The following is a 14,363-nucleotide window of genomic DNA, read 5'->3' as shown; positions in this document are numbered from 1 at the left end:
CTGTGTGTGTGGGTGGCTCTGTGTGTGTGGGTGGCTCTATTTGGGTGTAAATGCAATAGGTCGTGCATTTGCGAGGGATTAAGCTATTGGCAATGTAAATGACAATGCCATTTATTTATGATTTTTAAAAAAAAATGTCATGAGCAATGCCAATAGCTCTACCTTTAATAATGCCGAGACCAGGCCCTACAGTGCCCCAGGGAAGTGGCGATCCGGGCAAGATTCCGTCTGGTGCAGCTCCGTACACTCCATAGGTCTTACACCCCACGCACGGTGCCATTCAAAATGGGATACACGACATCACACTTCTGCCTGAGAGGGTGCGGGTACGAGGGTACTTTCTTCCACATCCTCTGGGATTGCCCCAAAATGAGTTCCTACAGGGTCAGATTGCAGGACATAATGGAGGAGGTGTTTGGAGCGGAGGTACCGCTGGAGGCCAGGTGGCATATACTGGGGGGCACGGGAGAGATAACATGGCCCAAGGGAAATAAGATGTGGTTGGCCTTTGCGAGCATGGTGGCGAAAAGAAATATCGCACGTCTTTGGGGGAGTGACCTGCTGCCAACAGTAGAGGAATGGGAACAGGACTTGGATTGGTGCCAGAGGGCGGAAAAGGTCATTTATAATAGATGGGGTTTCCCCAGAAAGTGGGAAAGGATCTGGCAGGCATGGAGAAGGTACGAGGAGAGTGGCTGGTCGCCTCGGTGGATGAGTAGAGGGGCCCTGCCCGCTCGGTCTTAGCCCGTGACACGTCTGTGTCCCCTCCTTCCTGAGAGGCCCTGGTTCTTTAGTTTATTTGCGATCTGCATTTCTGAAGGAGGGATGGGGTAGGAGGGATGGTCTCGAGGGAGGGTGATTAGAAGGGCAGGAGACGGACTGCAGGCCGGAAGCTGAGCTAGAGGGTACACTGGACTTTAGGTGGAACATCCCTATCCTTGTTAATAATTGAACTGCTGTGATTCTCACATTGTGAGTTAATGCTGCTCTTCCGTTGCTCCAAAGAGTGTAATGTGATGGAACTGTTTTTTGCGTTCAATAAAAAGATGTTTAAAAAAAAATAATGCCGAGACCATTGCATTGTAAATGCTTGTTACCCATTGCTCTGATGCAAACACTGTCCATATGTCCTGTCTTAGTCTTGGTCCAATGTCCAAGCCGCAGGCCAATCTTTGACTCTTCCCATTGTCTCCACTCTCTGCTAGAGAACATAAGGATGTCTCCGTCTCTCTTTCAGTCTGAGTTTCGGGGCCCATCGGTGACATCACAACAGCTTGAGGCTTTTAAAGAGGCTGTGTTGCAAGTGTTTGGCACTCTTCTAGTGTGCATTCAGGCCCTAAGAATCCACCAAGGCCTCATGTGTGGTTACTGCCAGTAGGCCCGCCCTCTGCACACTCTGTTCCTCCTGAACCTTTCTCTGATTCAATTGTAACTTCAGAGCCGCCTTCAAATTAGGTACCGTAATTCACACCCTGTCCCATTGACCTAGACACAGGTCTTGACACCACTCGTGCTAAAGGAATACATTGTTCCCAGGAGTCCTATCTGACACTGAACCACGTTCATCTTGGCCCAAACTGATGTCTTGTCACGAAACAATATTGAAGCCCCCAGTGCAATTTGACTGGAACAAAATCAAGCTCTTTACCTGTGAGCCACTTCCAGTGCTCTAACAGCTTTTCAGTTCCGAGTCTGATGAGAGTTTGCTGGGGAGAGATTTCCACATTTTACGAGATGTGGTTAGCTGTCTAACCTGGGATTACCAAGGAATTTCAGGCCAATTTGGCTCAAACCATCCAGGATGGTCAGGAGTCCGTCTAATATATTGTCTGTTCTGGACTGGACACTAATGAATGCTTTGGAATCCGCACTAGTGTGGTGCTTCTTTGGTGACGTACAGTTTTCACCGATGAATATGCGATTTGACGGATCTTGCACTCTAGAGCAAGAGAAAGTTACTTAGGCTGATTCACACTGACAAGACCGTACCCTTAGCAATTTGCCCATTTCGTGGCTTCTTCAGAGGTTTTGAGGTACTGAAAATGCCAAGGCCCACTATTTTCGGGGCAGGCACCTAGTCCCATTGATGGTCAGGGAATTGGATCAACAATGTCCAGGCCATAAGGGCCAGTGATCATCCCAGTCCCCTGTCATGTTGCATCAGTCTCAAAGCTGCTTACGTTTGCCCTTAGTGGCACATGACTACCCTGTGGAAGACCGGATCAGACATTTTCTCCAGCGGTAGCAAAATAGAACATCAGACAGGTGGGTCCTTCAGATCATTTAATATGGCTATTCACTGCAGTTCCTTTTCGACCGGATGCATTTGCCGCCCGCATCAAAGACTCTTTCAGAGGTCCACCAGTCTATTTTTCTCCAAGTGGTGCTGGCTATTTTGGCCAAAGGAGCCATACAGAGGGTTCTGGCCCTGGAAATATAGGGACTGGCTTTTACTCCCTCTATTGCCTCGCCAGAAGAAGGAAGAAGCCCTTTGCCCTATTATAGATTTCTGCCTCTGAAGATTTCTGCTCTCTGTCCTTCCACAACAAGGCGTTCAAATTTAAGATTCTCACATTGACCCAGGTCCTGCGTTCTCTGGATTCAGGAACCAGGTGGCTTTGGACCTGCAAGATGCCTACTCTCATGTACCAGTCCTTCAGACATTACTTGTGGTTCCAGGCATGCCGCAAGCATTTTGAATTTGCGGTGCTCCCCTTCTTCCTCCCCAGTGCCCCTCGGGTGTTCACAACAGCGATTGCAGTGGTTGCAGCACACCTTCAGAGGTTGAGGATTCCAGTTTTCCCCTACCTCAATGACTGAGTGTTGAAAGCTGCTTGTCATTGATCTAGACCACCTACAGTCTACAGGGAACCTCCTGACTTAATTGGTGTTCACCATCAACGTGCTGAAGTCCTATGTGGTGCCTACGCAAAAGGTCTTTCATCTGGCCATTCTGGCTATTGTTCCGTTTCAAGCTTTAACTCCGCAACAAGGAGTCCAGAACATTTGGGCTGTTTTTGCCTTGGTTCTGGATATCTGTGAGAGTGGGTCTGAGGCTTCTTAGCCACCTATGCCAGGTGTCATGCAGACTAGCAGTGGAACCCAAAGTCTCAATGCGCCAAGTACCAGGAGAAACGGTCTGATTTCATCTAGATTTCGGTGGGGACTGTTAAAAACCAGCAGCGGTAGCTGCTTAACTGCAGTTGGTCCAACAGCAGGCCTCGCTTCCTGCACCACCCATAGCCAATGGTGGGAACTGGTGCATCATTGCTGGGATGGGAAGGCCATCTAAGGAGGTGGAGATCAGAGGCCTCTGGTCTTCGACAGAGACCAGTCTCCATATCAACCTCTTGGAGTTCTGAGTCATTGGACTGGCGCTGAATGCCTTCCTACTGTTCATTACTAGGAGGCTGGTTCGAGTTCTCATGGAAAACCCCACCGCAGTGTGGTACTGCTAGAAACCGGGAACGATGGGGTCCAGGGTCCATAGGGTCTTGGCATTTCGCTGGTCGTGAGCCACCTGGAGAGATCTTTGAACTCCTGGGTGGAAGAACTGACCTGGCAGCATCTGACGGATCATGAATGGAGATTACACCCTGAGGTAGCACAGGGCATCTTTCAGCAATGGACAGTACTCTTGCTATATCTTTTTGTTGCAGCTGAAAACATGGTGCCAAAACATTTGCGCACTGTAGTTTCCAAGAAGGCTATCTCTCCAAGACACCATCTGGGCAGAGTAGAGCATCGGACTTCCATAAATCTTTCATCCGCTGCCTCCTCTGCCCAAAGTTCAGATGATCAGGAAGGCTATACTTAGAAAGGGATGAGAGGAATTCCAGTCCAGCACACTTTCTACCTAATGATACTCTTCATTCCATAGACCTAGTCCAATTAGCAAATTCTGGTAATAGGACCTGTTAAGGTCATCAAAGTTGTCCTATATAGGAAGCACAAGCAAGAAGAAAAATATCTCTGACAAAGAAATCCCCTAGGGGCCTGTCGGGCATTGCAGCATCAGATCAGTGATGAAACATGCCACTTCAGTGTGCAAGGGCTTGTGCTTTCACATAATTCCTCGACTTCTGCATTTTTCTTTGGGTAACCTTCATTGCCAAGAATGAGAATAAATATGGTCAACCTAAAGATGAACTAGAAGAGTGTATATTAATCTTTCTTGGCAAAGAAAATTCTCTTATGAAAACGCTGCTGACATCTAGTAATTGCATGGTGGCCAGGAACACTATTCTCATGATATGCCTGCTGGCCTGGTTGAAGCCATTAGAATTAAAGTAGCCCAGAACAAACTCATTGACTTGCTCTTTGAGCAGAATGATGTTGATTCCCCCAATAGGCAAGGTGCTGCAGCTATGCGAGACTGTTAGGGCAATTGCCAAATGTCTAATAAGCATCCAAGCAGTACCAAGGACACATGCCCTTTTTTCAGTTGGCCATTTTTACCTTTTCAGTCTTTCAAGGTAAGAGCTACTTTTCACTCCAAGCTTACAACCAATGCATCCTCTTAATAAATTAGAAGTCCAAGAGAAGTTACCTCCGAGAGAAAACCAAGCCAGAATGGTCCGTAGGCTGCACCAGAGGCCAAATAGTCCCAATAATGATCAAATTCAGACACCTTCCTACCATTCCAGAATTAAATTTGCTTCGGTTATGATGGGAGTTTCTACATTTTATCATAGAGGATAAGCATTGTCTAATGTTGGATAGAGTTCTTTAGCCTCTTGATGGCAGCCTTACTGATTAAAGAATTACTTCGGCAGGTATCACTCTATCTCCTGCAGCATAGGTCCAATGTGGCCCTTACCTATCCAACCGCTAGTTGAAGGTTTTTCTCTAGAGAGCTGAGTGCATGCCTTCCCTTTTATAGACCGTCTCATTGTGATACCTTCCTTCCTATAGAAAGAGTGTAATTGTGATATTTTCTTACGGTGCAACGTCATGACGATGTAATTGTTCAAGATGCTTTTTGGACTTTAGGCGTCATGCATAGAAGTAGTTGCCCTTGCCAGACTGCATATGAGATCTTTCAAGCTTAACAGGAGCATTGAATCAGTTGCTCAGTTAAAGAATCTCCCGATCCTTTCATCTGACATCTGAAGTGGTAGCTCCATATTTAAATATTTGATGGTGAGCCACTTTCACTTGCCCTACTCACATACATGATTCACATCATTTTTAATGAGAGCCCTTACCTTCTTTACAGCCTTTTCCCGGTGATCCGGTCCAAAGCAATGATTATGTGTAATAAACGCAGCAGTCTCCTATTTTATGTACAGAAACTGATGACTGCTCTCAGCATCAATATGGGAGTGCCAGCCATTTCCCAGCACATCCTTCTAGTCTCTCATGGAAGAGTGGTGTTCAACCAGAGAACAACCTAGACTGATATCACAAACACCACAATAGGAAACCACTGCCCTAACCTCCAGTATTTGAGGCTTGGGAGCTCCAAGATACATAGGTCTTAAACCAAAACTACCAGTTTTATGTCTTGAATGGGTAAGGATTCCAGATCCTCGGGGATGAGTTTGTTGAACAGTTCAGGGCGACTTATTTTTGTATGTCTTCCACTACCTCACCATCCTCGGCCCATCCTGACTTCTTTGTCTCCGAGAGTCCTCCAGAGTGGCAGACACTCCATGCACCCTAGCCCTGAGCAGTTTCTCAGATTTGTTTTTTTCTTTCATTTTCATTTTGGTGACCAGTAGGGGGTGGGAATGAGGTTCTGTGTAAACGGCCTCATACTGTAATTTCTACTATCTTTGATAGTACCTCTTAATGAAGAATTAATTTCCTTTCCAGGGATATGCTTGGCAGAGCTTTTGGTGCTTTTTTGCTTGACCACTAAAGTGTGGTTTTTGGAGGCATATAACTGTGTCTGTCAGTTGTACCGAACTCTTGGAAATGTGCAGTGTTTTTCCATTATAAGTTTATTGGTGGTTTCCCTTGTATGCTAACTTTATCTTCCAGTTACGCCCTATTCATTTTTGTACAGCAACCTGTTACTCTTTCTTTCCCGGGAAGCCTTTTTATTTCGTCTTGTTTTTCACATTAAGATATTATATAACACCATATCGAGCAAAGCATGGACTGTTTTTCAGCTGTAAACAATAGTTAAAGATTTTTTTGATTCATGAAACCAATCAAAATGATGCGTTCCCTGGGGTTATTCACACCGTCGCCTCCACTGTCCTATTTGTGACCCCCATGGTGCAATAACTTAGTCATTGTGCCAGTACGAATTAGAAATACACTTGGACTGCAACCCATGCGCAACCCACTGAGCAATACTGTATAAGGAGTGTTTCTGGTATAAGAAGTCCCTCAAGATGAGCTCGGGGACGCAGTGGAACTCCAAATCACCTTTCGTTGAGTAATAACACAATCAAAAACAGCTCTAAATAAAAGACATGTTTTTTTAAAATCTTTTTATTGGTATTTTATAATACAATATATGGCACAAATAACATGAAAGAACAGTTTGCGGACATGTTCGACGGGGTTTTTCACTTGGTTGCTGATTGATTGAACGGTTGCCCCATAGTTTATAAACCTTTAACACACAGACAACGATTTCTGGTCAGTACTCTTAGCCAGTGTTTCTAAACATAACATAGAATATGCAGATGTTAGTGTGGGTATTGCAGGAGACCCTCCTAGTGCTCCGTTGGATCTGACTTTGCTTTGTTTTGCCCTTCCTTCTATCATGGGGGTTCGTATGGGTCAAGAAACTTGTCTAGAGTTGTCCACACCTCTCTATTGGGATTCTTCCATGGGGCGTATCTAAGTGCTGTATTGTCTGCACCTCTGAGGAATGTTACCCAGGCCATTCTAAACAACACCAGCCCTATGACTCTCCTCACTGCAAACAAACAAGCACTGTTGAACAACTCCATACTTAAAAACATAAAAGACATGTTTTAAAACGTTTACGTGTAATATGGAAAGCTAGGCAGCGGAGCATGTCGGGGACAAAGAAAAACCCCAACCATTGAGTTCTTTAATCTTAACACTCATGCTACTTCTAGGCGCTATGCTATCTGTAGGTAAGGTAGTAAATAGCAAGCGTATTCTCGAGTTTCAAAGATGGTTCACACAGCATTCCTCTGTTTTTGCTCTGGAATAGCAAGTTGACTATTTTCTTTCGCAGCTTGTATGAGGCTGCACCATGAAAAGAAACCGACTGAAGGCCACTACTCCCCGCTTTCGCCTCAGACTAGGGCAGCTGCTGCAATCTGGCCTGACCTCTGAATCGATATACACGACTCAAAGTTTTTCTGGTATAGAGTTCTTTACCTAGGGTATTTATAGGATCTGATTATGTACAATCTTATCTTGGTTATTTGAAAATAGGTAGACAGACTCTAAATCTGCAATAAGGCAAACCATCATGGTGGCAAATGAGTCCCCTCGATTATCAAATTGATAGGATATATTTAGAGTTAATAAGCAATCCCAATTCTGAAAAGCAGGGGCATATAGTGTGGACATTTCTTGAATTTCTACACGCCTAAAACGTCACAATATCTATGGAAGAAATAGTCTGAAAAGGCAAATAATAGAAATAGAGTCTGGAAGAACAAAATGAATAGAAATGGAAAAGTGTTAACGGGAACTGTCAATCTTTACGACAAAACTGTGTCCTCCATTTTTTGTGTGCGCTGTGATGGGCCAAATACACAAATATTCATCAATGTATGTTGCAAATTGTTACTCAAAAAAATGCTGCATTCCATATAAAAGTATATGCACAACGTATTTGTGAATGTAAAGTGCCATTCCTAATTCAAAGAATCAGGATTGGAGGGATTGTATATTTTTAAGGTGCAATTGTGAAAACTCTACCAAAATGATCGTGAATTGTATGTGTTTCTGGGAGGCCTACCATGCAAAGGTAGGTGGACACCTGCAACCTTGATTATATGTAACCAGTGCAAGAAGATTCTCAACCTGGAAATACACGTGGATTTGTTCTAGGCAGAAGTAGGAATGTGTTTCCGGGGTCTGGCACTAACCAGATATTCATTGGAAGTAAAGGCAGATTTGATTTGCTACAGGAAAATGTAAATGTACCCATGGATAATAGTCTTTCACAAAGATTTTCAGAATACTTGTGCAGGCAGAATTTACCACCATGCAGAGTTTAGTAGTAATTCCATGTGAAAAAATGTGACTTTTCAGCGATGGACTTTGAATTGACAACAATGTGCTTACTCATTCATATTGTATTTCATCTTTGCCACAAGACCTTTTCTTCTTAGTGTAACTTGCTCGTTTACTGAGACAGAAATATTCTAATCCGCTTTCTATGTTTCTTCTTAGGTAAAGTTGTATTTCACCAAAACAGTAGAAGAGCCGTCAAATTCTGAGGCCAGCAGTTCAACTTCAGTAACGCCTGATGTTAGTGACAATGAACCAGATCATTATAGGTACTCAGACACCACTGACTCTGATCCGGAAAATGAACCTTTTGATGAAGATCGGCATACGCAGATAACAAAAGTCTGAGTACTGTTTTTTATCTGGGGAAAAAAAACCACAAAGGAACGATAAACTTGAATAAACTGAAAAAAACAAGAACCTTTTTTAAATGGCAGTGTGACATCGTGTCAGATTACCAGTTATAGGAACAATTATTTTCCTGACCAATCTTGTTTTGCCCTTACATCCAGTGGGTTTTGGCACTGTTGTCCAGTTTAACAAAAAGGTTGCCTAGCTGTTATGTGCATACCTTAAACCTTTTGGTTTCAAGAGGACATTTAAATCGCAATTAGGAAATAACAAAGATGGCACTTTCCCATTCTATTCCAGTTTTATTAAAGTGGAGACTGATAAGATGTGTAGACGTAGGAAATGTTCCTTTTGTGTTCTGTCACCAACTGAAGTTGCTTAAGCGCTTGTACAGGTTCATGTCCTGCCCCTTCACACTTACGTGGCAACGGATACGTCTGCAGTTGGCTGAGACGTTTGCAAAGGCGTTTCTTAAATTCTACTGCATGTATTTCAGACAGTGAATGGAAAGAAATGCTCAAAAGGAAGAGTTACTCTGGATAAAGTACCGTCTCCAGCTACTTTTGTGCACCTTTCCTTAGCATGCACAGTTGTTAATCCTGGACATTTGAAGAATCGGCCGCTGTCGCTGCTTGTTGTTTGTGCATTTTATTTTTTTAAGCATTATGGTGCTAGAAAAGGCAGCTAGAAGGAGCGATTCTGTAAAGGGGTACAAGAAAGAACTTTCCACAGCATTGTAAGATCTATGAATGAAGGGATTAAAAATTAATTACAGGGGTCATGAATAACAGACAATGACTTAACCATATAAATGTGGAGGCTGTCGGTCCAAAAATGAGTGAAACAGTTGTTATAAAGAAGGAACAATATTTACAATGACAAATTAACTGATCATTTTCTCAGTTGTATTGACTGCTTAATCTCCTGTTTAGTCCAGGCCAGTGCTGAGATTCGGATGCTGTTGCATATACATCATTCAATACTTTACAGTTATTTTATCTTTTCCATTCGTTTGCCTGCTCTGAATGCTTCATGTGCTGCCTGCACGCTTTCTTCCTCGTTTAATGTAAAGAAAATCTATAACGGTGCACAGGAAATTTTCAATTGGAGATTCTAACAGTAAGTTTTGGGTTTTTTAAGATTAGTGATGCATTTATTAAATCAAAAGGTTGTCAGCAGTTCCACCCTTTTGACCTTACACATTCTATTACAATGAGTTTTGCAGTTTTGCACACTTTTTTTTAATGTCGTTAACTGTTAGGGAATTTTACTTGAAGAATGTTTAGTACCTGCAATGTAATTTTTTTACATTATACACGGTATAAAGAAAGCCAGTGTTGTAATAAATTCTCAACACTGCACATATATAAAGATTTGTATACGCTAATAGATTGTGTCCCCAAGTATTCTTTATCTTATGTTTGCTATTAAAAGAATAGAATTCTACAGTGGCAGTGTTGTATCGTTTGTTCATGTGGAAACTGCTAGGGCTCTGATGGAAACTTCACGTTTAGATATCCTAATAAGGTCGTGGCCAGATGGCAGAACCGTGTACAACTATTGTTGTACTCCATACTAGACGAGTGTCAACATTTACTTCCTTGCTTTTAAATTCATTTCAAAATAACCTCATTTTATCTTTAAGGCCTCTTTGAATTTATTTCCTTAATCTTCATCTCTTTGGTGTGAAGTTTCTCAACTTGTTGGTGCTGACTCTTTCTTGACAATGCTCTAATTCAGTAATAAGCTGACCCCTCATAGTACAGCATTAATGAAGAGTAAGAATTTTGTTTAGTTGGAGTAGAAAGGCAAGCAGGGTAATAATCCTAACATGTTAAATGTGCCTTGCTCGTTCAACAGAATTCATTAAATTCCAGACCTATTTGTGTAAACCGTTCCACTTTCTTATTTGTACATTTAAACGTGTTTTACGGTATTTGCATTTACGCAGAACCAGTGCAGCTCTGAGTTTGGGCTTATTTGTGTTACTGAATAATTGACAGGATATGTTCTTCAAGTGTGGCACCTTTTTTCTGTCTTCTCACTTTATTCGTTGCCACCTTGTGAATTGTAAAATTGAGTCAATGTTAAGGTCTTTACATTTAAGGAATGCCTGGTCAGCTGTCTGGATGTAGTCATAATTGTGAAATCGTTCAGCAGAATATGCTTTTAAAATGTGGCACTTTTTAAAATAATTTTTCCTTTCACGTGAATGGTTGATATTTCTCCTTGTTTTCTTCCAAATAGATTAATACTATCTGTTTTTTTTTTTATCAGATGAAAATGTTCATAATTTCTGAAGCTTTGACATTGGCACTGTTTACAGTATGTCCGATTTAGAGCTCATGATATTATTGAAACTTGCTTTTTATAGTTCTAGTAGGCAAAACCGATAGCAGGTCTTAGTCACGTTATGGGCATTTGCACTGTTATTTTCTCCTTTGAATGTGAAGGTCTGATTGAGGGATTTAATTTTGAATGTTTTTGGGAAGGCTAGCCTGCAGTTTATGGTGTAGTCATTGAAATGGAAAAATGGCATTTTCTTGTGTGCGTATATAGGTGTATGTAGGGTATATATCTCTATATATACACACATTTATATGTATATGACATAATCCTCTATGTTATCATCCCCGTGAATTTCGACAAGAATTACTACGACTGAAAGTATTTCCAAGCTTTATTGAACTTTATAATGATATTCATAATTAGTTTGAGATATGTTCTTTAACATCAGTTTCTGGACTATATGCTTTTAAAATCTTTGGATATGCAGCAACTTACATGTCTGAGTTTAAATAATGCCATCACTTTTAAAGCTCATCGACGACTCCTATTACTAGACATCTATATCCCTACATGAAATATTGTTGCCACAGTACTTAAAGGGCAGTTCTATTAATGGCATAAACATGATCTGCTGTGGCACTGGTTTTGAACGTACAGTACGTGGATTTCACAGGCAATATCGAGTGTTTCAGCTTTAAAACAAAAAGGGTGGCAGTGTGCAAGTCCCATGTCTAGTTCTAGCAAATTGTGCAATATGTAAACGATGCCTGTGGTTGCCACAAAGTGCCTCGTTTTCCTTAAAATACTGTTAAATAATGTGTCATGCATGCTGATGAAGGGGTGAAACCGTGCACTAAAAAGGGGCTTTGGGCTGCAGTGTTTGGCAGACACACATTTTCTGTCAGTCCAAATGTTTAATCTTTTTCATATGGTTTATGTATGTGTATATATATGTGTATATGTGTGCATATATATATACTTACATATACATGTGTATATATACATGCCTGTATGTAGATATGTATGTATATACACAATTTAATCTGTCGAACAGCCTTATTCTGATTCAGCCTCTTAAGATACAGTTGTGCTGTGCAGCAGTGACTCTGTGTGTAAAGCTATGCACTGAGAATACAATGAAAACAACTAAATGACTTGTACAGGATAATGCCTCATACAAATCAGATGTCCATTTGTTATTGTATGTGTGTGTTAACCCTTTCTTAGTGTTATAAACTCCACTTAAAACTGATTAAAGTCTCATTCTTGTCACTGTGTTGTGTATTATTAAAATGTGTACAATTGGTTATTCTTATGATAATGCCTTTAAGCAGGATTACTAGGTTGTATTTGTCTTCACTCTTAACACATTTACTCCAATGTTCAGTTTTCCTTTTCTAATGGCATTTTAATTTGCTTTGGCTAGCAAAGACTCAACATCACACTTTCAATAGACGAGACTCGCCAGTGCTGCATTAGTCTCCACAGTTAGGTGCCATTTTTTCTTCAATATCAGTTGTTTTTTCGGAATCTTGCTTGTAACCCACTCCCATGCATGGAGCGGGGGGTGGGGGGGAACAACAGCCTTAGGTCAGTCATTAAGGAGACAAGTTTGAAAAACGGCAGACTGAAACTGAATCTGCGCTTTAAAAAATTGTATACAGAATTTACAATTGTATTGTGTTGTCAATCTAGGTTCATTTTGTGTGTTTCTCACTGCCGCATTTAACAATTCATGTTTTAGAAGTATAATACAGTGTGGCCCATTTTAAACTTTCAAACAGTATTCTTCCTGCAGATTCCTCTCCCATGAATCTCTCACTGGGGCCAGACTGGATCTGGAAATTTTTCAGTAGCTCTTCTGCGCTGTTAGGAAAGTACCATGTCTTACAGTCCACTCTGACCCCTCTTTGGGTGCGACAACTAAGAGCCATATATGGCGCTCAGACATTGGTTCCTTTCTTCCTGTGCCATTTCTTGTGGATGGATTCTTTGTGTTTTTCTCTGAGGTTGCCTTCATCTTCCCCAGTGCTTAATTTGAGCCTGTGGTTTCCGGTGCACAGGGCCGGCACTTACATTGTCTACACTGGCCTCTTAACCCCTTCGATGCTATTGACGGAACGGTTCCGTCATGAGCGTCGGTCGGCCTGTGCTCATGACGGAACCGTTCCGTCATGAGCCCGTTGGCTCATTAGAACGTTCAGCACTGTGCAGGAATCTGCGCCGCGCTGAAGGTGTTAAGATAGTCTACCATAAGGTGGCCCAGTTTGTCTAATTTAGAGATGAGCACAACAACTGTTATTTATTAGTTTAATATACATTAAAAATGACTTGTAACTGCCGCCCAAGCCATTCTTATTGCTTTTGGGGCCTGAAATAGCTGAACTGTCAATTTTGCAGTAGTGCGACGGTTAGTAGTTATGTTGATACTGTCAGTGGCAGCGTTGTTAGGGGCAATGGGTGGTGCAAGCTGCAGTGTCCTCCTGACGAGGGCCCTGGCACTTACTTTGTTACAAATTAAGCACAGATCTTACCCATCGGATGGTTAGTATGGAAGCTTTTTGATGGGAAAAAAAATGTTCTCTTCGGGTGCTAAGACTTTATGCTCTTGTTATGCTACCTGTCTTTTGTCCTTCAACTCTGTTGTTTGGTGTATGGCAGAGAAGGTAGTCCTGCTGCATTCAGATCATGTTAGTAGTTGCTGAGGTGGTTCATTGCGGGTTTGGCACTTCTGAACAACTTCTTAGTTCAGGCATCATCGAAAAGGACGCAGTTTACTATGAATGCACACTTATGTGGGTGCTTGTGCTTCTGCTTTATATTTACAAAAAGCGCTTTACGCGAAATTGCGCTTTAGCTTTAAATATCGTGGCAGCACCTCTCTAGTGCGGCTGCTTTAGATTAACAAAAAGCGCATACTGCGATGTTGTGCTTGAACTTTAAATATTGTGGTTTTTTTATAGTGCTTTACTCTACGCTTCAGCTTTAACATGGCAGCCACACACCTTATTTTTGTACTGCTCCACTCACCTAACTCCGGTTTTAAAACATTCTTATTTAATTTTCTACAGCACGCCATACCATGCTTACATTTAGCAAAACAATAGCATATTATATTGTCAGCAGCACACAGTACCTTTAACATGCGTACTCTCCTTCCGGCCCCTCCAATTGGCCAGTGCCTGCGCCTTTAAATCTTAAATTACGTTGTGCTGCAAACACTGCCCACAGCACATTCTGCACTAGCTCCGTACAGCCCGCAACAGTGAAAGTTTGAAGAAAAAGGTGTGAATGGGAGAACAGCAGTGTCAAAGACACTAGTTTAAGTACTTTCAATTCTAATTTTTCCAGGAAACATAATTTATTCATTTCATACAGCTACTGTGCTTTCATTGTATCCTCGTGGCTGCATGCATTGACAAAACCCAATTAATGGTCATGTGGCACAGTGTTCAAAGTATGTGAGCTTGGTGTACATATTTTAAGCCATACCCTTTAATTGCCTAGACCACGTCTCTTTCAAAGGATTCCATTTGGAGCCCAACCCA

The 14,363-nt window shown here is 41.9% G+C and overlaps 1 protein-coding gene across 4 annotated transcripts in view; it reads left to right on the top strand.

Annotated features, from left to right (window-relative positions):
* PTEN (phosphatase and tensin homolog) overlaps window positions 1-12,087 on the top strand; it is a 283,802-nt gene extending 271,715 nt beyond the window's left edge. For all 4 annotated transcript variants that reach the window (XM_086921953.1, XM_086921952.1, XM_086921955.1 and 1 more), the window contains exon 9: window positions 8,338-12,087. In XM_086921953.1, coding sequence (XP_086778079.1) covers window positions 8,338-8,523 — 186 coding nt within the window. In that variant the 3' untranslated portion in view covers window positions 8,524-12,087. The remainder of the gene's footprint in view (window positions 1-8,337) is intronic.
* Window positions 12,088-14,363: the final 2,276 nt, after the last annotated feature.

Source organism: Lissotriton vulgaris, chromosome 5, assembly GCF_964263255.1.
Source record: "Lissotriton vulgaris chromosome 5, aLisVul1.2, whole genome shotgun sequence".
NCBI classification, from domain to species: domain Eukaryota; kingdom Metazoa; phylum Chordata; class Amphibia; order Caudata; family Salamandridae; genus Lissotriton; species Lissotriton vulgaris.
The sequence above is the reverse complement of the archived record's forward strand: the minus strand, read 5'-3'. Positions and strand labels throughout refer to the sequence as shown.